The following is a 24,293-nucleotide window of genomic DNA, read 5'->3' on the forward strand; positions in this document are numbered from 1 at the left end:
TGAATCTAAACAAGATGGAGGTTCTATCTGTAGGGGTTTGGGATCTGAGAGATGGTTTAGATCTGCCTGTTCTGGATGGGCTTACACTCCCTAGATCAGATCGATAGTCTGGTAGTGTTCCTGGATTTTATGTACTCACAAAATATACTGTTTGCTTGGCCCTGTTTGCGTGCACAGTGGTCATGTTTTTGGCTGCTGTGCATGCATGCAGGCCATTTGTGTGACCGGTCACAACTCAGGTCACACAAATGGCTGCTGCGCAATCGCAAACAGAGCTGAAACAACCCTGAAATGGACTGAACCAGCCCAGAGATACTCTGGGCAAGGCCGGTGGGGTAGGGGAGCCTCTTCCTACGGCTGCAACAGCAGCCCCTGAGGCAGTAAGTCAAACTAAAAAAAACCCCACAATTTAATTTCACCTGGCACCCCTGAACCAGGCCCAAACCAGCCTGGAGGATTTGACTTGACCTCAAGCCGAACCGGGCCCAGTTCAAGGTTGAGCCCTCAAGCCGAACCAGCTCGAGCCATTTTACACATCCCTACCTGACACTATCTTAGCAAAAACCATTTTAAAAGCCTACTTTTGGAGATCCAAAGGTACATTTGAGCTTCCGGGTCTCTGTTTCATGTGTCATTTCTTTCCATTCACTAGAACGATCATCTCGGTATGCCAAGGAGACATCAAGTGTAACTTCTGCATTGTCTTCTGTAAGAACAAAAGCAAACTAGTTACAGAAAAAATTGTATCAAGTCTGAAAAGCAGACTAAGACAACTTACTTCCATTATACCATAATAAAGAATATTCAAATTCAAAGGTAAAAGTCCACAATATCATGTTTTCTGATTTCAGGAATGAGTCTTGTAATGTATGCCATGCAACTAATTTTCAGCAGAACTCTTGTACAGCTCATCACATGAACATTCTCCAGTCCTTATAATTATTCTACTGTTAGTAGGAGGAGACATGTTCTATTGACATATTTTTGAGGATGTAGCAAAATGCCCTTACACAGTCCAAAACTGAGCTAATGTAGGAAGAGCCCTGCTGGATCAGTCCTATCAAGTCCAAGTCCAACATCCCATTTCCTCACAGTGGCCCACCAGATACCTCTGGGAACCCCAAAGCCAAGAGTTTAACTCATGCTTCCTCTCCTGCCATTGTTCACCTGCAACTGGTACTTGGAGATGTCATGAAGTCCAGAAACAGGAATGTCTGAACACCCCCCTTGGCACCCATACAAAGCTGCCTAGCTTGGCTTGACCTGTGTTAAGAAAGGAACTGTTCAACACTGAAGCCGAAGACAGCCTAGTAAGTGCAGCAAAGAGGGAGGCATGGTCACCACATCTTATCCTTATAGGAGTCTGCCCAGGGCTCCCACACATCCCCAAAGTAGGGATGTGCATGGAACGGATTGGGTGTTTTGTTTCAAGCTTGAAACAGAATGCAAAATGTGCAGGACGTAATACTCAAGTCCATTGTGTGTGTTTTGGCCATAGAGAACAATGGGGAAACTTGTAACACCCCATGGAACACCAAAGTAGATGGTGTGATAGGGCATGATGGGTGCTACTTACCACCTAACCCGCAAAAGAAATGGGGAAGCAGGCAATTTAAAATTATTTAACCTTTCCCAGAAACCCCCATAGGATACTATGGGGAAAGGTTAAAAATCACACATTTGCTCATTTCTTTTGTGTGTTGGGTGGTAGGTAGCACCCATCATGCCCTACCACCTGTAGTTACATGGTAGGGAAAGATCCCCATGTGCAAGACCATTGTATCACAAGGAGGGAAAGTTTAGTGTCTGTGTCAGGATCTCAGCCATGACATGTAGTGTAATGCATGTGCCAGTCCCTGTGTATTTGGCACAGGACAGCTATCTTGCTTGCAAGTTACTGGCTCATATTCTCTCCCTCTCATTTCTGCTGAGCTCGTTTGGTTTGTGATATAATTAGCTGCATCGCCTGATCAACATTCTGTGTGAGAACCTTGCTCATTATACTGTCTCTCCACGCACCTGTGTTGGCCATGCTTTGCTCAGGCATCTCTATTTGCTAGCACGTGAAGCTTATTTGTAATCAACTATGAAAGGTAGCCCCTTTAGAGTGCTAACTGGATCTCACCGATGGACTAGCGCACATGTGCCTTGGACCAATGCCAAGAGCTACATCCCCTACAGAAACAGGATCCCCAGTAGTGTTTGTGTTTGAGGGATGTAAGCCTTTTACCCATAAGAACAGCCCTGCTGGATCAGGCCCAAGGCTATCAGGTCCAGCATCCTGTTTCACACAGTGGCCCACCAGATGCTTCTTCCTCCTTTCCCTCTGCTCTTCCTCTGGTCCTCCAGACTGACTTGATCTACTTTTCTTCCCTGAACTCATTTGAGTCTCCCTTCCATACTCCCCAACTCTCTTCCCCAGAACTCCAGATCAGCTCAAGCCACTTTCTCTATGTGAACTCATTTGGGTCTCTCATTCTTTCCTCTGCTCCTTCTCCAGATCTTTTCACTGATCTTCTCTTCTCTCCTTGCCCAATCTTGCTCAGATCTCTTGCTCCCCCCTCTCCCTTAACATTCTCCACCCGCTTCGCTCCCCCACTCCTCAATTCAGCATATACATTAAAATCGTTGGTGTAGCAGAGTTTTAGCATTAGCACCCAGACCCATGTTCATCTTGCATATTCTGTGTTATGGGGGAATGCCCTGAATGTTCTATCACATACAAGCTTCTACTCCATATTTAATGAAATATATATTTTATTTGTATTCTAAGCCTGTGGTTGTGGGTTTCTGGGTAACTGCCTGCTTTATAACCTCAGCCAACAAGGTCCCCAATGGGCACAACAGTGATCCCTTGTAACAGAAGCATCCTGCTTCTGAACTACCATAGCTACATTTCAATCTCCCTCCCCATAAAAGAGAAATAATTTAACTGGAGATCCTTTTTGCACTCTAAGCTAATCAGATTGAATCTGAATTATGAAGGAACTACTACCATATTGGATACTGGACTGCACATGCTTCATGTTTATAAACACCTATGCCCAACTTTAATTATAGCCCATCAACTACAGTAAAGGCTGCAGGTTTTTAATAAATTCAAAACTACAAATACTGCTTGCATTTGGAATAAATATAATCCATCCACAAATATAATCCATCCAATTTTGTTACATATCAGAAATGTTCTGCACACAAGTTACAAGCCCATTGAAAATCTAGTTCCTTAATAATTAGTTCCTTAATAATTCAGATTCAATCTGATTAGTTTAGAGTGCAAAAAGGATCTCCAGTTAAATTATTTATCTTTTATGGTCAGTGTTGAGGGGAGCCAAAGACAATGGTTCATAATTTATTGTTATTTATTTATTGTTAAATTTATATACTGCCTTTCATTAAAACAATCCCAAGGCAGTTTACACAGAATTTAAAAACAAGATTATAAAAAAGCCACAATTAAAATATTAAGCTAAAATATAAAAATACAAGCATAAAAACAGAACAAAATACAAAGAAGCATATCAGAGCATATATTTCCAGCCTGCAGCTGAGTAAAACAACTTCTCTGAAGCTCTGCTGGCCCACACATCTGTTGCCAGTTTCAAAGTTATAATTGTATTTGAATTACGTGGAGCGACGCTCATCTAGTGTGCTGGGAACGGGTGTGGAAGAGCTTTGTGGTTCAGACCTGCTATTTATACAATGCTTGGAGGTGTTTCTCTTCTGTGTGGGCATGTTTCATGGTTCGCCCAGTACATACAACCTGCACACTCCAGATTTAAAATGCAAGTCCCTATACAAAGATTATAATCTTCACTGTTTGCTTGGCAAAAAGATGAATACATGTTTTGGCTCAATCTTTATGTTATTTTAACAAATTACAGATTAAAGCAACACTCAAAACAGAGTTTTTAAAGTCAATTTTAAAAACTCACATGGAAATTTTATTATTATTATCATCATCATCATCATCTTTTACAAATCTTAAAAACAGTAGCCCTAACAGTAAATCCAGAAGTGATACCTTCAACTTGGGCAAGGACACTGAACAAAAAACCTTTATTTTTTGAAAAAGTTACAGAATACAGTTCTTTTTGCCCAGAGTTTTAAAGTCATAATCAAAACGTTTTTGAGCAGCGATGTTCATACTAGATTTTATCTGTTTCTACAGTGAGGCAATGTAGGTTCTGCCACAAAAGTTGAACAAGAGAGGATCTCGACTCTGTATCATTTTCAAAAAACAAGATCCTTAAAAAGCATGAAAGAGAGGAAGGTGGAGAACATAACATTTATCCACCCACCCAAAGTACAGCATTGAACCAGCTAAGGCTGCAATCCCATGCTCGTTTATCTGGGAATAAGTCCATGAACACAGTGAGATTTGCTTCTGAGTAAACATGCATAAGACTGGGCTACACAGTGGCAATCCTGAGCATATCTACTAGGTTGGAAGGCCCACTTAAGTCAGCTGGACTTATTTCTGAGAGCATACTTAATGATCATGATACATGAAAATTCTTGGATTGCATTCAAATGCTCACAGGGGATGGTTCTTACATCACAGTAATGCAGGGAACACTGGAGAAATGGGAGAACATGAAGAAAGAATAGATAAATCACATGGGAGTGTGGGATAGTGCACAACTCAGCCCATGTGTATGGACATGTACCTACAGGAAAGTAGTGTCAGAAAAAGGCAGTGAGGCAGGACAGGATTGCCTGTGCCTGATGATCTACACCAGGGGTGTTAACTGTACCTCTCCAGCTGTTGTTGGCCTACAACTCCCATCAGCCCTGGTTACTGTGACTGGGGAAAGCGGGATTTGTAGACCAGCAACACCTAGAGCACCACACCCTTGACTAACACATGGGTTCATTTCCCCCTCCAACGGCAACCAAGCTGTTATGTTTTTATTTCTCTCTGTATACACCACTATGAACCGCTCTGCTGCTATGGGGAAAGCTGTACTTGGCTGACACAGTCTAATATCTAGAAGGGCTTCCCATACTGAACCTGGCAACTCTACTTCTGAACACCCATTAGTACCAATAATACATCGTGCCAGCAACAACATCATCAACTCAGAATAGTGTTTAATTTCTAAAATGAGAAGCATCAAGGCTCAAACTTGACAAAGTCAAGCCCAATCACTGCAAAGTTATTTCCTAATATCTGATGATTGCAGACAGACAAGGAAAGGGCCTTAAATCAAGGGCATGTAGTTATGGAATGTCCACAAATATGAAGATGGCCCAAGATCCATCTTTCAAGAGGAGTTACCATGAGAGTGTAATGCAAATAGTAGTTGGCTGGTAAGAAAGATGCAAAGTGGGTGAAGTAGGACCAGAGATGTGGGTTACCTGCATATTTTCCCATGCAAACTTCTCATTTGCATAAATCTGTTCTCATAAATTTTTTACTATGCACATTTTCCTGATGCCCTAAGTAGGCGTGAAATGGTTTGGCATGTTTCTTGACCTATACATTTAGTAAAAGGAAAACAAAAACAAAAACCAACCACCATATCCCCCTGCTATAACTCAAAAGGTTTTCAAATAGCAAGTAATTGAACTGAAATATTTTATGGGTGGTAGAAGAATAAAGATAGGCACTTAAATGTGGTTTAAATGTTACATTGAAATAAATTTAAAGCTTTATGCAGAAATCTTATCAGAATACTGTAATCAATAAAACAACGTATGTACTCTCTCACACACTTTCCAGGATAATCACTTGAAATTTTTTTTACAACTTTGAAACTACCAGCTTGCCAAATATTGCATGAGCAGCCATTGTTGCTGATGAATTTTAAGAAACAATGAGGCTTTGCACACAATCCGTGTGTAGAGCCCAACTGGGTTCTGCGGGGAGAACATGCTTAGCCCGCTCTTCCTAAACATGAGCAGGCACTTAGCTCTGGGTGGCCATATTGGCCGCCCACAATTATTGGTTCCATCATGGAGCTGGTAGGGACAGCAGGGATCAGGGGCCACCTGGCCCCCGGAAGTCCCAGAATGTGGTTTATAGGTGGCCCTTGTTATTTGTGGGGGTTCGTAGTGACCAGCCTGTAGTGACCAGTCTCCCTACCCTCTAAAGAGTAAACAGGAAGTGAACTCTTGTCTTGACTGACAGGCTGGTGAACTCCAGGGCTCAACCAATCAGTCCACAGGAGGGTGGGACTTGAAAGCTGCATGGGGAATTATGGGACGAAAGGAAGTCTGTGCTAGGAGCATGGAGGTGGACATGTGGCAATGGAGTTTTGCTGCAGTAGGATGACTGTTGATCCTTGTAAGACAGGATTGCAGGAGGCTTGGTTCTTATCAGGAGTGTGGTGAGTTCAAGGACAAGAAGCCAGGGCTTCGGGAATTTAGCATAGGAAAAGAGTGTTATAGTCAGACTTCACATCAGAAATTTATATTTCTTCGCGTGTGCTTTGCGTTTCCCTAAATATCTGTTCTTTGTAACCGAGTAACTAAGATTTCAAAGTGTGCCGCCCAAGAATCATCTGGGTGCTCCTGAAGTATTCTTGTAACCAAGTATTTTTAAGTGAATCTAAAAAGCTAAAAGTCTCAGACAGAACTAGTCTGTAGTAATTTTATTAAAAAGTCTTTTTTCCTGTTCTTTACTTTTTACAAACCTCCAAGGGTTGGTTATTAACCCAGCCAGAGAAAGAGGAGGTGGGGCATAAGGGTGATTTCTTGTGCAAAATGCGTCTCAATGAGAATTGTCCAAATTAACAATTAACTCCACATGCAAGCAGACACCTGGGAGAACAATTTGATTTATACACTTGCTTGTTAGCAAGGAGGAAAAGGCAAATGGAGATCTTTGATCACTCCAATGCCCATTTAGCGTATGAGAGATCTGACGACAACAATAACCTACCAGAACTTCTGGGTTTACCAAAATCTTTTTCTTAGCTTTATGAGTTTTGAAAGTTAAGGATTTTTAATCATTAGCAGGCAGCTTCTCTGAGCACGCTGCGGAAATGACTCATCACTGACAGGAGTCATTTCTGAGCTAGTTGACTGAGAAGGCTGCTAAGAGCTGGTTAAAACCAGTTCAGTCAGTTTATTCATTGACTGAACTAAATCAAGAAAGGAAATTTACACACACCAACACACCACACCAATTTCCATGGATAACATAACTGAGACTAATGAGACCTTAACCGTAATTGGGGAGAGAGAGAGAGAGAGAGAGAGAGAGAGAGGTTCCTTGAGCTTTAAAAATGCTTAAAAAAAAAAAAGTAGGGAGGAAGCAGAAACAAAGTTAGAAAAGCATAGTGCCTTGGTCTCCAGGAATGCTCCCCCAATCCTCTTATTTTTTGTTTTTGTCTAGCCACAAAATGGCTCTGTGCTTCAAAATGGTGACCGGAAATGACATCAGAAGTCATTTCTGGACATTCAGGAACCATGGATCAGTAGCAGCACTTCTGTGAGGGCAAGAGGGGCACCCCCCCCCACACACACCCCTTTATTATTATCTCAGCTGGCTGTGGCTTCTTGTTTTCCTCCTCCCCTCTCTTGCTCTCTGTCTCCTGACACCCACCCACTGCTATCCAGCAGAGGGCCTCTTCTCTCGCTGTTTTCCCCTCCTTGTCTTCCTCTCTCCCCACTCTGGCTTTAGGGTGGCCAGTGGCTCAATCTCCCATGCTGCACTGCTCAGCGCCTGCACAGTCCAAAGATTTCACACTCTGAAGACAGTCAGGGTATTCTTAATTTTTTTCCCTACAGTGGGTGATGTCATCACCACCCAGCAGTGAGTTCTAACTTGTCTTCACATGCACTTCAGTTCTGAGCGGAGAAATGAGGCAGTAGCAAGAAAGGCCTTTCTTGCTCTGTGAGAGACCCAGAAGTTTTTGGTTCAAATGCTTAAAACTTGGATTTCATGTTGGTATGTTTGAGCAACAAAAGGGTGAAATGGGTTAGGAAGGGAGGCGGGGGTGGGACAACATTAACAGTCATTTATCCCCCTTGCCTTCCACCGCCCCCTTTTCTGCTCCCCCCACTTTACCCCTTAGACTGAGTTCATTCACTGGGATTAGTTTCAAATGCTTCAAATTAGTTTTATTTTTACAACAATGACCTTATCCCAGTAGCTGTTTGCAAGTTTACTGACCAGCAAAAACTCTTTTCGCTCTTCTCCTCCTGGCTTGCTTTGTTCCCAATCATTAAGTGTGTTTGCTTTCTTTATTGACACTGTAGTTTTTGCAATCTCTCTGTAGAGTATTTTCCCTCAATTCCTTCATTTCGCTCAGCATCCATCAGATCATCTTCAGAGAGGAAGAAAAAGCTTGAGACGCTTCCTCTCACTTTCTTTCCTTTCCTCTTCCTCCGCACCAATTCTACCCCCTTTCTCTAAAACGTTGATAACCTCCCCCCACCCCGAGGAGACTTGGAAGTGCAGAAATATTTCCGAGTTGCTTTGAAAAGGGGAGATGCAAGAGCTGGCAAAGTGAGAAGAAGCTGGTGGGAGCTCCTAGTCCTTTTAAAGCCGTAACAATTTAAAATGAGAGAAAGAAAGGAAACAATAAGCATTTGCTTTTTCCAAACGCAAAGAGGCAAGGGGGTTGTCGAGAAGGACTTGGGGGAGACTTCTGCCCTCCTCCTCCTCCCATACATAAAACTTCTATCAAACGAGTCATATAAAAAGATCTGGTACATGAGTGGGTGCTGACCAGTTTTGTCACTACTATTAATTGTGTATTTTTAACCTCACTTTCCTACTCCTTCTGCTCCTTTTATGTTTTTCTCCAGTTGCTTGCTGGGCATCTATCTATATATCCATATCTGTATAATATTCTCAAAGACACATCCGTGGCTAATCCTGTGTGTGCAGCTCTTGCAAGAGTTCGTGGGCAGAAGCACTGTGGTGATTGGGCAGTGGAAATTCCATATGCAGATAGGGAGGAGGCGCCTGTGATAGTTAAAGACAGTTGGAATGCAACTGTTACTGGTAGGAAGATGTTCTTGATTGTAGAGGAGAGGAAGATGGATGGATGGATGGCAGGGGTCTGCGTAGAGAGGGGTTGTGAGAGAGGAAAGAGCCCCTTCAGGAGAAGGAGGCTGCCGTTGTGTGAATTAGATGAGGAAACAAGATCTGTTAACTCAGGAAGGGAGAGAGAGAGAGAGAGAGAAAGAAAAAAGGGAAGGGAAGAAATTAAGAAGGAAGGGCAAGGGACGGGCCCAAGCCTGTCAGTGGCCTGAGGGGAACGAACAGCCATGGTGACACCTATTGGTAGCAAGGAAGGGCCCAGTCAACCACTGCTGCTGTTTAGGCTACCGAGGCCATTGGCAGAGGGGAGACAGGCGGGCAAGGGATGGGCACAAGCCTGTCAGTGGCCTGAGGGGAATGAGTAGCCATGGTGGTTGTGGCAGCGAGGAAGGGCCCAGTCAACCACTGCTGCTCCTGTGGAGAGGAGCAGAGTGACGGTGAGGAGGTCTCTGGGGATAGGGGGCTGCATCTTGGCCAATAGGCACCAGCAACGTTGAGGCCGCAACCAAGAGGGGTGAGGGGGATGGAGTAAAGGGATGGAGGAGTGACCAAGATGGGTGAGGGGGATGGAAGCAACCAGATGGAGGAGGAGCAAGAGTGCAGCTCAGGTGAGGGTGGAGAGATCTCTGAGGTAAGGGGGCTGTGGCAAGGGGTGAGGGGAGCAATCAAGTACTAGCATGTATATGCTCTGCACAGTTTAAGCTAGATTTATTTATTTAGAGAAGAATTTTTAGCCCCCCCCCCCAAAGTGTTTTATCTGCAGTCCTCTCTCACATCTACTAGGAGAGGACCAGATATGTACTTGCAATGGACATTTTTAAACACAATTTTAAACATTAGCTTTTATGTGGTCTTTAAAAAATTTTAACACACACACCGCCTTTGCTTTTCACATTTCCATTTTGGAAAGAGTAAGTTACCTGTCTTTCTGGTTTTAAATGTCATGCTTCAAGGGTTATTCAAGGAGGAGGAAACTAGTAGTCTAGTATTAAAATTTACAGATTTATTTTGCTGAAGTAAATGGGGTAGGGGAAGAAATATGCTCCAGAAAAATAAAATCACCTTGTACTGTACTGAATTAATTACACTATATTTTACTGACCATCTTAGTGATATAGGCTTCTGTGTAACGCAGAGCTAATGTTGCTTCTCTGCCTGCCCCCATAACATTTGTGCCCTTATTAGCAGGAATTTGACAGATTAAGCCTGCTTCATCTGTTGGATCTCTGTTATATAGCAAATAAAAGGAAACAAGACATATACATAGAATAGTATATATACCGTGTATAAAGGTCTATACATACACACACACACACACACACACACACACACACAGAGTACATAAATTTGACATGTATAGATGAAACACACAATTACTGAAGAAAGAAGGTTTCTATTTCAAAAACCCCAAATGGTGTTGCTTGAAGGTCAGTTATGTCCACAAGTCCTTATTACATGTAGATTCACAGAGTCCTTCCAGATCTTTACTCTTGCAAGTTCATATTTAAGTTGTTGCTCCTTGTCCAAATGTTACTCAACAGGTATCCTAGGTTTTTTTAAACCTTTTTCATCTATATATGTCAAATTTATGTACGTTTTATGTACATTGTGTGTGTGTGTGTGTGAATAGACCTTTATACACTGTATATATACTACTCTCTATATATGTTTTGTTCCCTTGGTCTGTGTATCCTCTACTCTTTCATATAGCAAATAAAGACAGACAGGCTTTGTTTGCTAGGACCATCCTTTCCTCTGCACAACATGAGTGATTCTTCCTATCAACCTCTCTTGTTAAATAAGCTACAAGAGCTTTGAGCAATAAACTACTTCACATATCTATCATTAAGGTACTGGCTAGAAACATAAGAACACCTCATTTAGTAGTGGTGAAAAGATACCAAAGAAACTGTTTAAGAAAAATGTGGTGGATATTTTAAAGTTCTTCTTGTGTTTTTGGTTTTGATTGAATGTGTTTAAAATGTTAGTAGGGCTCTTTAATGAAGTAAACATTTTAGGGAGAGGGAACCACCATGGCCTGTTGATATTTTGCTTTGTTTGTGTTCAGAATCATGGGGTGCGTGTGTGTGCACCATAATATTTAGCAATTATGCCAGTAGATGAGTAACTTGTGAACTGACAGGTTGGACAAATGAGGAACTGAGAAAATTGACTGTATACATGTGGAAGATGACAAATGTAAATATTTACCATGAGAATTCTTCAAACAAAATATGTAAAAGGAGAAAGGGCTTTGTTTTTTTAAAAAAATTAAACCATGCGTACCTGTTTTAAATAGCTGGATAACAGAATTTGCATTATGATGCTGTAAGGTGATTGATTGATTAAGTGCTGGCAAGTCGGTGTCGACTCTTAGCAACCACATAGATTCTCTCCAGGATGATCTGTCTTCAACTTGGCCTTTAAGGTCTCTCATTGGTGCATTCACTGCTGTCGTAATAGAGTCCATCCACCTTGCTGCTGGACATAGTCGTCTTCTCTTTCCTTCAACTTTCCTCAGCATTATGGACTTCTCAAGAGAGCTGAGTTTTCGCACAATGTGTCTGAAGTACGATAGTTTGAGCCTGGTCATTTGTGCCTCGAGTGAAAATTCTGGATTGATTTGTTCTATGATCCATTTGTTTGTTTTCCTGGCTGTCCATGGTATCCTCAAAAGCCTTCTGCGGCACCAAAGTTCAAAAGCGTCAATGCTTTTTCTGTCTTGCTTCTTCAAAGTCCAGCTTTTGCATCCATAGAGTGTCATGGGAAAAACCATTGTCCAAACAATTCTAATCTTTGTATGTATAGACACGTCATGGCATCTAAATATCCTTTCCAAAGCATTCATTGCAACCTTTCCAAGTGCTAGTCTGCGGCGTATTTCTTGACTGCTGGATCCTTCCTTTACTGTTGATGGTAGGGCTATATTATTATTCTGATGAGACATGATGGGATGAAACAGAAGTGTGACTTGCCTGAGAATCACCATCAGCATTTATGAGAGAAGATTTATGGTCTTGTGGTAGCAAGCATGAATTGTCCCCTTTGCTAAGCAGGGTCCAGCCTGGTTAGCATTTGAATGGGAAACTACATATATGAGCACTGTAAGATATTCCCCTTAGAGGATGTGGTTACTCGGGAAAAAGCACCTGCATACTTGCATGCAGAAGGTTGCAAGTTTCCTCCCTAGCATTTCCAGGGTAGGGCCGAGAGACTCTGGCTCTGCTTCCAGCAGTGCCCACACTGGCTCCGCCTCCAGCAGCATGCACACTGGCTCCGCCCATTACCTGTCTTGCCTAGCGCTCACGTCCCAGCCTCCACTGCCACGGATGGGGGAAACTGCCTATATTTCATGCAGTGGATAAAGAAATTGGGTCTCTAAGACCTATCTGCCCGGGGCATTGCCAACAGGAACTGGGTGGTATTTGGTTTGGAAAGCAAGATCCCCTATGGTGTGAGGGTGCAAACTGTTCAGATAAACCAGAACGGGACAGAGTAGAACCAGGAGCAGAACAGATGGACAGCTGGTCAAAAAGGTCAAATGACAATGAGGGAGATAGCACACATCAATGCCAGTTAAGATACTCAGAATATAGGTGTTTATATACCAATGCCAGAAGCCTCTGAGTCAAGATAGGTGAGCTGGAGTGCTTGGTTGCTAATGAAAACATATAGTGGGCATAACAGAAACCTGGTGGAACGGTTTGTAACAATGGGGCAAACTCTACAGAAAGGACAAGGAGGAGCAGATTGGGGGTGGAGTATCACTGTATATTAAAGAAGGGATAGAATCCAACAAGCTAGAAAACCCAGAGGACCCAAATCCTCCATAGAATTACTGTGGGTAACAATACAAGGACTAAAAGGAAACATGTTAGTAGGGATGTGCTATTGCTCTCTGGATCAAAACGTTGAGTGACCTGGAACACTGCCAAGGAAGTCCAACACAGATGCATTGGATTCAGAAGAGGAAACTTCTCAAAAATGAGGGGGCTGGTAAAAGGCTCCACACCGGAGGACTGGAAAGTAGTTAATGTAACTCCAATTTTCAAAGAGAGATGGGGGGTGGGGTCTGGAAAATTACAGGTCAGTTAGCTTAACTTCTGTGCCAGGTAAACTGATGGAAAGCATACCTAACAACAAAATTGTTTAAACACATAGAAGAATGGGCATTGCTGAAAGAGAACCAACACGGCTTTTGCAAGGGCAAGTCTTACCTCACTAACCTTTTGGAGTTTGAGTGTCAACAGGCATGTGGATAAAGGCGATCTGGTTGACATAGTATACTTGGACTTCCAAAAAGATATCAACAAAGTTCCCCACCAAAGACTCTTGAGTAAATTTGGCAATCATGGGATAAAGGGGACAGGTTCATGTGTAGGAATAAATGGACAGTTTTCACAAGGGAGGGAATGTAAGAAGTGGGGTCCCCCAGGGATCTGAATTTGAACCAGTACTCTTTAACTTGTTCATAAATTATCTAGAACTTAGGATAACTGGCAACGTGGCCAAATTTGCAGCTGACTTAACTATTTAGGGTAGTGAAATCCAAATCAGATTGTGAGGAACTCCAAACTGGGGGAGTGGGCAACAAAATGGCGAATATTGGTCTGAGTTGTTGGTGACTGACAGCTCATTAAAAGTGTCGACTCAGTGCACGGCAGCTGTGAAATTCCATGCTAGGGATCTTTAGGAAGGGGATTGAAAATAAAACTGTTAACATAATGCCCTTATACAGATCTATGGTGCGGCCACATTTGGAGTACTGCATGCAGTACTGGTCACCATGTCTTAAGGAGAACACTGTAGAACAGGAAAAGGCGCAGAAGAGGGTGACCAAGATGATCTGGAGACCCTTCCTTAAGAAGCAAGGCTGCAGCATCTGGGGCTTTTAAGTTTGGAAAAGAGGTGGCTATGGGGAGACATGATAATAGAGGTGTATAAGGTTCTGCATGAAGAGAAATTTTTCTCCTCTCATAAACACTAGAACCAGAGGTCACCCTATGAAATTGAAGGCTGGGAAATTTAGGTCGAACAAAAGTACTTTTTCACACAGCATGTAATTAACCTATGGAATTCTCTTCCACAAGATGTGGTAACAGCCACTAGCTTGGATGGTTTTATAAATGGGCTCAGACAAATTAATTGAAAATAGGTTTATCAGTTATTACTAGTTTGGTGGCTACAGGTCACCTCCAGCCTCAGAGTCAAGATGCCACAAAATTCCATTTGCAGGGGGTGTGTGTGTGTGTGTGTGTGTGTTTTACAGAATGAGAGAGAGCAGGCCCTCACATCTTTTGCCTGTGTGCTTCTCAGAGGCATCTGGTGGGCCATTGTGTGAAACAGGATGCTGGACTAGATAGACCTTGGGCCTGATCCAGCTGGGCTGTTCTTATGTAAGTATTGCTCCATTTCAAATGAGGTAAGCTGTGTCCTATTATCAGTCATTAGTTCTATAAGAAGATCTTCCCTCACAAAAACTGCAGCCATGAACTGGATCACCTTGTTTGCAATAATGTCAGCAAATGAAATTTCTGGCCATCTGAAATAATAATCCACTATCACACAATAATTTTGTTTTTTGGGTTGGTTATCCAAAGGCTCCATTATATCCAGAGCAAGTTTTCCCCAGGGACCATTGGGATACCCTACTCGAGTCAAGGGGGTGGTAAAAGTCTTCTGCAATTTGTCAGATGCAGCAAATTCATACAGTGCCTAATCACATCTTCAATGTGTTTGTCCATACCTGGCCACCCAAAGCTTTCGCCAAGTCTACTTTTAGTCAAGCTCATGCCCAAGTGACCTTCTTGGACAATTTTCATCACTTTTGCTTGTAAGGAAGTTGGCACCACTAAACCATCAGTCCTCAGCACCAGCGTGCATATATGTCTAAAGATGTTCAGGTACCTTGTTTTTGTGTGGACATCCATTAGTTATGTAAGGTTTAAGTTTAGTAATCCCTTAATCAGCACAGAAGGCCACTTTCCATTTGGAAGATGTGATCATTCCATGAATGGATGTAGCTATTTGCACAATCATTTCTTCATTATCATCTTCTGGGATCTCCTCTTGGCGTTGAAGTAGAAGTCAAGATAAATAATCTGCAGTTGTGTTCTGAAGACCTGGAAGATATTCCACCTAGAAATCAAAATCCATAAGTCTAGTGATCCATTTGGCTATTCCTGGGGTCACTCGACTTGATCCCTGAGTAGTAAATAAAGCAGATAGAGGTTTATCGTCTGACTGTAAAGTGAATTTTCTGCCCCACAAGTCAGTCCTGAAGTGCCTCAATGCCCACAAACATGCTAGAGCTTCTTTCCTCAATTTGTATTGTACAGATACTGCATTTGCCTACATTTGAATTTTATGTTTGAAATGTATGGCAGTGCCAGGAGTATCAGCAAAAATGTCCGAGAAATCAATCAGCATATGGATGCTCCATCATCTGTAATATGGGTTCCATGCTATTTGGGTCTAACACAATCTGTAGACCTTTCTGATGTTCTGATGAGCCCAATATTGAGATGCCCTTTTGCAACACATACATTTTCTCTTCTGCAGTACATCCTTTGTATTCCAAGACAGCAGTGAAGTTATTCAATTATGGTAATAGGGGAACCTCCATACGTCCATGGGTGAATGTCTGAAGACCGCAGGTGCAAATCTGAAGTAGTAAGAAGTTTCTTGTAAAGTAAATGGGAAATGATAGTGTACGAAAAACCAAATCAGCCAATATCCACACTTCATGGCCATTAAGTTTAACTTGACAATGTGGAGAAGTAGGCTTCGATTCAGTCACACTTAAAATGCTGTGGGAAGTGGTTCATCTGCCTTATTCTTATCATATGGTGAATCAGTAATGGAGTGGACAGCAAATCTGCAGATCTTAGCAAAGTGTTCTCCCCTTTTTTTGCACTTGTTGCTAATGATCTTTTGTGCAAGACCTTGAGCAAAATTGGCTTTGTGGGCAGAGTCTCCACATCAGCAGCTTTTGTAGCTTCTCCTTTCTTGTGCTGTCTCTTTCTGGGGCAGTGTCATATGAGAAGATTGGATTTGGAAGGATTTAGACTGAACGGCCTGGATTTCAGGAAGTGAGTTTTGGGGTACCAAAGAGAGTGATTTGGCACAGTAAAAAGCATTTCCCACACATCCTATCCATCTCTATAACTTTATCCAAGTTATGTTTCTGTTCCAAAAGCGGTTTTTCACATAGTTTGGAGCAGTTTGTTTTCATAACAATCTAATCCCTTATTTCATCAGGAAATTTGGAAAATCAGGTTACACTTAAGGCACACAATGCTGTGATATACTCACTGAGTATATCACAACATTGATACACACTCGGCTTTGGAACAGAAACTGCGTTGGTCTGTAGAATGACCTATATGGAGAGAGAGAAGAAAGAGAGAGGGGGAATGCAACCCTGTTAATTCTCTTGGATCTCTCAGCGGCTTTTGATACCATTGACCATGGTATCCTTTTGGATAGGCTGGCTAAGTTGGGTGTGGGAGGCACTGCTTGGAGGTGGTTCCACTCCTACCTTGAGGCCTGTTCCCAAAGGGTGGTGCTGGGGGATTACTGCTCATCCCCTTTGCAGTTGTGCTTTGGGATTCTGCAAGGTTCCATTCTTTCCCCTATGCTGTTTAAAATCTACATGAAACTGCTGGGAGAGGTCATTCGGAGATTTGGCCTGAAGTGTCATCAATATGCAGATGACATGCAGTTGTATCTCTCTTTTTCATCAGACGCAGGTGAAGTGGTAACTGTTCTGAATCATTGCCTGGATGCAATAATGGACAGGATGAGAGTGAATAAGCTGAGTCTCAATCCAGACAAGACTGAAGGTTGGTGGTTCCTTTGCCCGGGTGAATGATGTTCAGCCTGTTCTAGATGGGGTTGCACTCCCCCTGAAGAACTAGGTTTGCAGTCTGGGGGTGCTCATCGGTCTAGCATTGTCACTAGAGGCTCAAGTGGCCTCTCTGGCTCGGAGTGCCTTTTATCAGCTTCAGATGATACATCAACTGCAACCTTACCTGGACAGAGATAGCTTGGCCAGAGTTACTTGCGCTCTGGTACCCTCTTGCTTAGATTACTGAAATGCATTGTACGTGGGGCTGCCTTTGCAAATGGTCCAGAAACTGCAGCTGGTACAAAATAGGGCTCCAAGATTATTAATTGGGACTGGACGTTTTTGTTACTCCAGTGGTACATCAGCTGCACTGGCACCCGGTCCATTTCTGGGCCCAATTCGAAGTGCTGGTTTTAACATTTAAAGCCCTAAGAAAGCTACACTTGATCCTTCAGTGTTAGCTAATTATAGACCTGTTTCTAATCTTCCATGGTTGGGCAAGGTGGTTGAGCAGGTGGTGGCCTCTCAGCTCCAGGCAGTTTTGGATGACACAGATTATCTACACCCATATCAAACTGGCTTTCATGTGGGCTATGTGGTTGAAACTGCCTTGATTGGCCTGATGGATGATCTCCAACAAGCTATCGACAGAGGGAGTGCGACTCTGCTGGTCCTTTTGGATTTCTCTGTGGCTTTCGATACCATCGACCATGGTAACCTTCTGGACCACCTGGGGAAAGTGGGATTGGGTGGCACTGTCTTACAGTGGTTCCTCTCCTACCTCTCTGGTAGATTCCAGATGGTGTCACTTGGAGACTGTTGTTCCGCTAAGTGAGAACTGAAGTGTGGAGTCCCACAAGGCTCCATACTTTCTGCAGTGCTTTTTCATATCTACATGAAACCGCTGGGAAAGATCATAAGGAGGTTTGGTGCTGAGTGTTACCAATATGCTGATGACATCCAGATTTACTTTTCCATGCTCACCTCAACAGGAAATGACATATCTTCCCTAAATGCCTGCTTGGCGTCAGTAATGAGCTAAATGAGGGATGACAAACTGAAGTTGAATCCAAATAAGACAGAGGTCCTGACAGTGGGGGAACAGGACCCGAGAGATGGTTTCGATCTGCCTGTTCTGGATGGGGTTACATTCCCCCTGAAAGATCAGGTACGTAGCTTGGGAGTGGTTCCTGGACCCAAAGCTTTCCTGGGTTTCTCAGGTTTAGGCAGTGGCCAGGAGCGCTTTTTATCAGCTTAGGTTGATACGTCAGCTACGTCCATTTCTGGAGGTGAACGGCCTTAAAACAGTGATACATATACTGGTAACCTCCAGACTTGACTACCGTAATGCACTCTACATGGGGCTCCCTTTGTATGTAGTCCAGAAACTACAATTGGTACAGAATGCAGCAGCCAGATTGGTCTCTGGGACAACATGAAGGGACCACATAACACCGGTTCTAAAAGAACTGCACTGGCTGCCGATATCTTTAGGGGTGAAATACAAAGTGCTGGTTATTACCTATAAAGTCCTTAATGTCTTGGGTCCAGGCTGTTTGAGAGAGCGCCTCTTTTGTCATAATCCCTGCTGCCTGTGATAAATATGTATGGTAAGTGGCTTATATTATATTATATTAGCAAAGTTGGAGAACTATTTTAAGAGATGCACTAGATAAAAACCTATTTTATTACATATTTATATCCTGTCCCTGCTTGAAGTTCCTCACAACAAATCACAGTAAAACATACTATTAAAAAAAACAAAAAACAGGCAGCAAAACAGCATAAAATACAGGGCAAAAAAACACAAACAAAAACTTGGCTACAAATTGGAATCCCAGTTAAAACTAAACTCAAAGATCACTGATCCAAGGAGTAGGTTAACATGTTGAAAAGTCTCTCTAAAGCAGTGCCTCTAAATCAGGCCTGCTCAACTTAGGCCTCCCCAGCAGTTTTTGAACTAAAACTCACATAATCCCCAGCCACATTGGCCAATAGCCAGGGATTATGGGAATTGTAGGCCAACATCTTCACGAGGGCCAAAGCTGAGCAGCCCTGCTCTAAATCCTTTTTTAAAAACCCTGCAAGTGGGAGCCTGGCAAAGCTCTTTCAGGAGGGCATTCCAAAGTATCCCTAGTCCTTGCAAACTGGATCCAAGTCAGTGACGGGACAGAAAGACATAGAATAGAGAAGCCGGGTAGGTTCTCAAAACATGTAGTGCTTTAAAGGATCAAACCAGTACTTTGAATCCAGCCCACAAGCAAACTGGCAACCAATGCAGCTGCTGCACAATGGGTGCAATAATCGTGCAGGCTCCCACAAGCATCCTTGTAGAAGCATTCCGGATTTACTTCACCACTCAAACAATCATTTTTACCAGCGCAGAGCACCTCCATCTTATCAGGATTACGTTTCAACTTGTTTGCTCCCATCCAACCCAGAACAGCCTCCAAACACCAGTTCCGGGCATCAATCACTTCCCTGTATCTTGACTTAAATGACAGGTAGAGGTGTGTGTCATCTGCATACTGATGACATCACAGTCCATAACCATGAATTCTCCCAGCAGCTTCATATATAAGTTGAACAGCACAGGCAACATAATATATCTCTAGTGTACCCAATAGGCCAATTGCCAAGGGGTAGTAGAGCAGGCAACCCCAGGATCACCTTCTGGTAGGATTCTCAAGGGAGGATGCTTTTTGGAGTCCTCACTTAGGAGACCCCAAACTACTTGAAACAGCTTAGCTGAACAACATTGGTGGCAAAGAAGTCAGATTTCTTTGCTGCTGTCACCACCACAGAATAGGCCATAAATATGGGCTCTAGTTGGTGTTCAGTCATATTCACAAGAACAAGACAAGGGGTGCACTGTATACCACCTTTGTTGACTTTAAAGGCAGCTTATGATCACATCTCTTGCAATAGATTACGGGGAAAATTATCAAATTCCTCAGTTGATCAAAGGTTACTCCTGTTAATTAAAAAAACTTTATAGGGGTTCTCACTTAAGAGTGTGTTCCAATCTGAAGGGACATTTAACAAGCCCCATTAGTGCAGATAGGGGGGTCTGACGGGGATGTATAATAGCCCCACTACTATTTAATTGTTACATTAATGACAGCTTGGGCCCTGGGTATTTAAGAGAATGTCTTCTTTGCTATGAACCACACCATCCATTGAGATAATCAGGAGAGGTTCGTCTGCAGTTGCCACCGGCTTGTCTGGTGGCTACTGAGGGACAGGACTTCTCCATTGCTGTCCTGAGGCTTTGGAACGCGCTCCCTGCTGAAATCAGAGCCTCCCCATTTCTTACAACTTTTTAAAAGGCATTCAAGACACATTTGTTCACCCAGGCTTTTAATTAGATACTGTTCTGTTTGATTTTTAATAGTTTTAACAATCTTCAATAAATTTTAAATTGTAATGTTTTAGCCTTTTTGATTTTATTGTTTTGTTGTAAACCACCCAGAAACTTGCGTTTTGGGGGGGCATACAGATATGTTAAATGAATTAATGACTCCCTAATCTGGAATTTCACCCACCAAAATTGGGCAGCAGACATTTATCCATCCTTCTCAATGAAGATGATGCCGTGATTCTGTCATGGTCTCTGGTGAGGATGAGAAAAATGTTGACGAGAGTTCTGGCAAATTACTGTCATGTAAACCTGCTTTCCATCAATTATCAGGTCATAATGTTCAACAGGAAACCCATTATCCACAAATGGAAAATTAATGCAGACAATTCAATATAAATATTTGGGGGTCACCTTCCAGGTGGATAGGTGGCTGGAAAGAGCAAACTAATTCCATTGTAACAAGTGCTCAGAGGTCAACTACTACAATTTTGACATTCTTCTTTTCCTCAGAGGGTAGATTTGTTCTAGCTGCCATTAAAGTCTTCAAACTAAGGTAACTTCACAGCTCCTTTATGGATAACAGTTCTGTACATATAGTGACTTTTGCCCACTTGAAATGGTTCAGTCTAAATTTCTTAGGGCTATCTTTTCAACCCCCTGCTGTGTGTCAAATGCTAAGCTGAGACTGGAAGTGGGGCTGTTAAGTTTGGAGTCTTGTGCCTGGATCTATTCTATATCTTCACCTTTTGGTTGAAATTGATCTATTTTTCTTCTGACTTAGCTCCCTTAATTTTTAAGGATGAATATCCCTCTGATTGGACACATTTAATCACTGAAAAGCTACAATTATACGGGTTGTCAGTGGAATTTCTACTCCCTCTGGGCTATGATAATGCCAAGGTAATCCTTAAGCAGCGCATTACCGATATGGAACACCAGACAGATTTAAGCCAGGCACCATGTTATGTATGGTTTGCCGCTGCTAAGCCCTTGCAAAAACCAGCTAAATATCTGTATCATCTCACATCCCCAACACACAGAAGAGCCCTGACAGTAGCTCGGCTGGATGTGCTGCCCTCTGTGGTATTGGAGGGTACGTTTAGGAGGCTCCCCTACCTTGAGAGACTGTGCCCTTGTGGGAATGGGGATGTTGAGACAGTTGGCCATGTGCTTAAGAGACAATAGTCTCTTCTATCGTGATTTGTGTTCTAGATCTATTGCTCCTCTTGTTTTTAGATACCCAAATAATTCTGATTAATTTTATATTAATTTATTTCTAATACCCCCATATTTCACATCTGGTAGCCAAATTTTGTACGGCTGTGATTAAGATTTGCTCATGGTGTGTTAGAAATTGTTAATTCAGGTTTCTGTTTCATTCCATTTTATTTTATATCAATTTTGTGTAACAGTTCCTATATGTGCTTGTGTACACACAAGCACATATAGGAACTGTTACACAAAATTGATATAAAATAAAATGGCTGTTTACACACACACACATACCCCTCTGCATTGATAGTCACCTTTAATGTCCTTATTATCTGGGTCTAGTTTGAGATCTGTATTTTTGAGCAATGATTATAAAGAACTAAACTGAAGATATTCATGCAGAATTTCCCAAGGACACTCAAGATGTCTACTGCGTTGGCACAATTGTGACAGTTGCCTGATCCATCTCTTCATACCACAGAGAAACCAGAGTGCCAACAGAATTGCCCACTCTCTCAGCAGGAAAATCCAGAAGAGCCATCAGGGATCCATGAATCTCCATTCTAATTGGTCCCCCACCTTTACAGAGGCGTATTAGATCCAAACTCAGTCCAATCTTCATCAAACAATGGTCTGTGCATGACAATGGTTTTTAAGCCTCCTGACCAATCAACAAAGCACCACAGCCCACCCATGATCAAAAGACCAAACCAAGCATGGAGAGGAGCGCTGGTCTTGTGGTAGCAAGCATGACTTGTCCCCATAGCTAAGCAGGGTCTGCCCTGGTTGCATATGAATGGGAGACTTGATGTGTGAGCACTGCAAGATATTCCCCTCAAGGAATGAAGCCGCTCTGGGAAGAGCAGAAGGTTTCAAGTTCCCTCCCTGGCTTCTCCAAGATAGGGCTGAGAGAGATTCCTGCCTGCAACCTTGGAGGAGCCGCTGCCAGTCTGTGAAGACAATACGGAGCTAGATAGACCAATGGTCTGACTCAGTATATGGCAGTTTCCTATGTTCCTAAGTGTTTGACCTACCATGGAGCCCCAAGCTAAACTGGACAAGATGGCCTTGGTAGACACATTAAAAGTCCCTCAAGACCAACAGCCTTGGGTTCTCAATGCCACATCCAAAACTGCCTCAAACAGCCTGAGCAGGGAAACTGTTAGGTAGCAGGGTGGATAATATAGTAATAGAGTCCCACTCTGTCTCATGATCCCAGCACCACATACAGACACTCAGAATGGCAGACAGTGCATTGGGTGAGAAGGATGGCCTCCCTCACCAGATGATGACAACCCCACCTCTCTGCCCACCTGCCTTGGCTGATGCTGCACCCAAAAACATAGCGGATATGATTAGGAGATATTTACATCCTTCATCCAACTACGCCTCAGTAATGCATGGTAGGCCAGTATGCTCATCCAAGATAAACTCCTGGATGGCTATGATCTTTATATTTACAGACCTGGCATTCAGCAGCACAATCTTCAGATATGGTAGACCAGTAGCAGAGACTGCTACTAGAGTCTTCTTGGATGGAGGAAAAATGAGAAGGGTTGATTGATTTGTCATAGCCAACATCTCTTCTCCTCATCTAGCATGTTCTGCTTCCGCCACCAAGGACAACCTCAATTGGAAGGACTCAAAATGACAACAGATGTCAAATTGGATAGTCTTACTAGCAATAATACTTTATTAAGTATTATTCTAGTAAGACTATCCATTTCACTTGCTCATTATGGATAAGTTCATGTTACAAGCCATAAAGATTTCTAGAGGAGTTCTGTTGTCTAATGTCTGGTAACCACAGGAGTTGACCAACTTCAATCTTGTATGGTCAATTTCCTTTTTTTAAATTAAAACCCCTGCTGCCCATTGATTTATCTTAAATATAAAGCAAAAGGGCAGACTTGGGATCTCTCAACAGTTCCATAATTAAACTACATTCAGAATGTACACTCTTGCTTAAACACATAAGAAATGGCTTGGGGGATCTAAACAAGGTGCACCTACTCCAGCACTTTTGCAAGAACCATAACCACCTATGAGGCTGTTAAGAGGTCAGCTGGAATATTAAGTTGTTTGCTTTCTGCCCACCCTGTCCTAAAACTTTAAGAATCTACACAAAATTAAGAACTTACTTCCCACCACTATGGAGCAAGCTGCCCTTCCATCTCCTCTTCTGTAATTGAGCCAAAAATGATGGCAGTATTGTTAAAGATCATTTAAAGAAAATATGAGGACTGGGAAAGCAAAGTCAGTGCTTAACATACAGAGGAAGGAACCACATGCAGAAAGAGCACTAGCTACATGAAAAATTGTGACTGTGCAACAGCACTCTAGCAATTTTGAGCACAAGTTCCCATGGAAATAAATGAGACATACTACAGCTGCAAGCATGCTTTGTGGTAGATCACCACTAGTTTGGAAAGTAAGCTACTAACGCAAGTTCTACAGTAGCATAAAGTCCTTCCATGAGCGGCTTGTTGCTCTGATGTCAGCCAGTGTTTCATTTCAGTACAATCACTACACATGCATTACAGATTATGCTTTTTCTTTTCTAACTTTTCTTCAAGATAAAGCAACCTGGGTGCTTTAAGAGTGCAACAAAACAGAGGATTTTGTGGGTGTCAGACATGCAGACCCAGCATATCAGACATCTGCAAGCCACACAGAATCAATGCCAGTCCTTATGTTGAACTCCTGCTAACTTAAATAGCTAGCTGCCATCTGGATTAAATTCCTGAGGCAATTATAGCAGGAGTTATTTGGAAGATAACCAGATAAACATTGAAGCAGTGCTAGAGATGCAGAGAAAGTTCCTAGAATTCTGATTCATTGAGAGATAAAATTACATACAAAACACTCAAGTA

General features: G+C 42.6%; 1 protein-coding gene and 1 long non-coding RNA gene across 5 annotated transcripts in view; one reads left to right on the top strand and one right to left on the bottom strand.

Moving 5' to 3' along the window:
* The window catches only part of LOC128324476 (uncharacterized), a 78,304-nt gene that overhangs the window by 38,281 nt on the left and 15,730 nt on the right, over nucleotides 1–24,293 (top strand). The gene's annotated exons all lie outside the window — the stretch shown is intronic.
* Nucleotides 1–24,293, bottom strand: part of WLS (Wnt ligand secretion mediator) — a 167,447-nt gene that overhangs the window by 34,124 nt on the left and 109,030 nt on the right. For all 4 annotated transcript variants that reach the window (XM_053249100.1, XM_053249101.1, XM_053249102.1 and 1 more), the window contains one exon: nucleotides 582–706. In XM_053249100.1, coding sequence (XP_053105075.1) covers nucleotides 582–706 — 125 coding nt within the window. The remainder of the gene's footprint in view (nucleotides 1–581; nucleotides 707–24,293) is intronic.

This window comes from Hemicordylus capensis, chromosome 4, assembly GCF_027244095.1.
Source record: "Hemicordylus capensis ecotype Gifberg chromosome 4, rHemCap1.1.pri, whole genome shotgun sequence".
Classification (NCBI taxonomy): Eukaryota; Metazoa; Chordata; class Lepidosauria; order Squamata; family Cordylidae; genus Hemicordylus; species Hemicordylus capensis.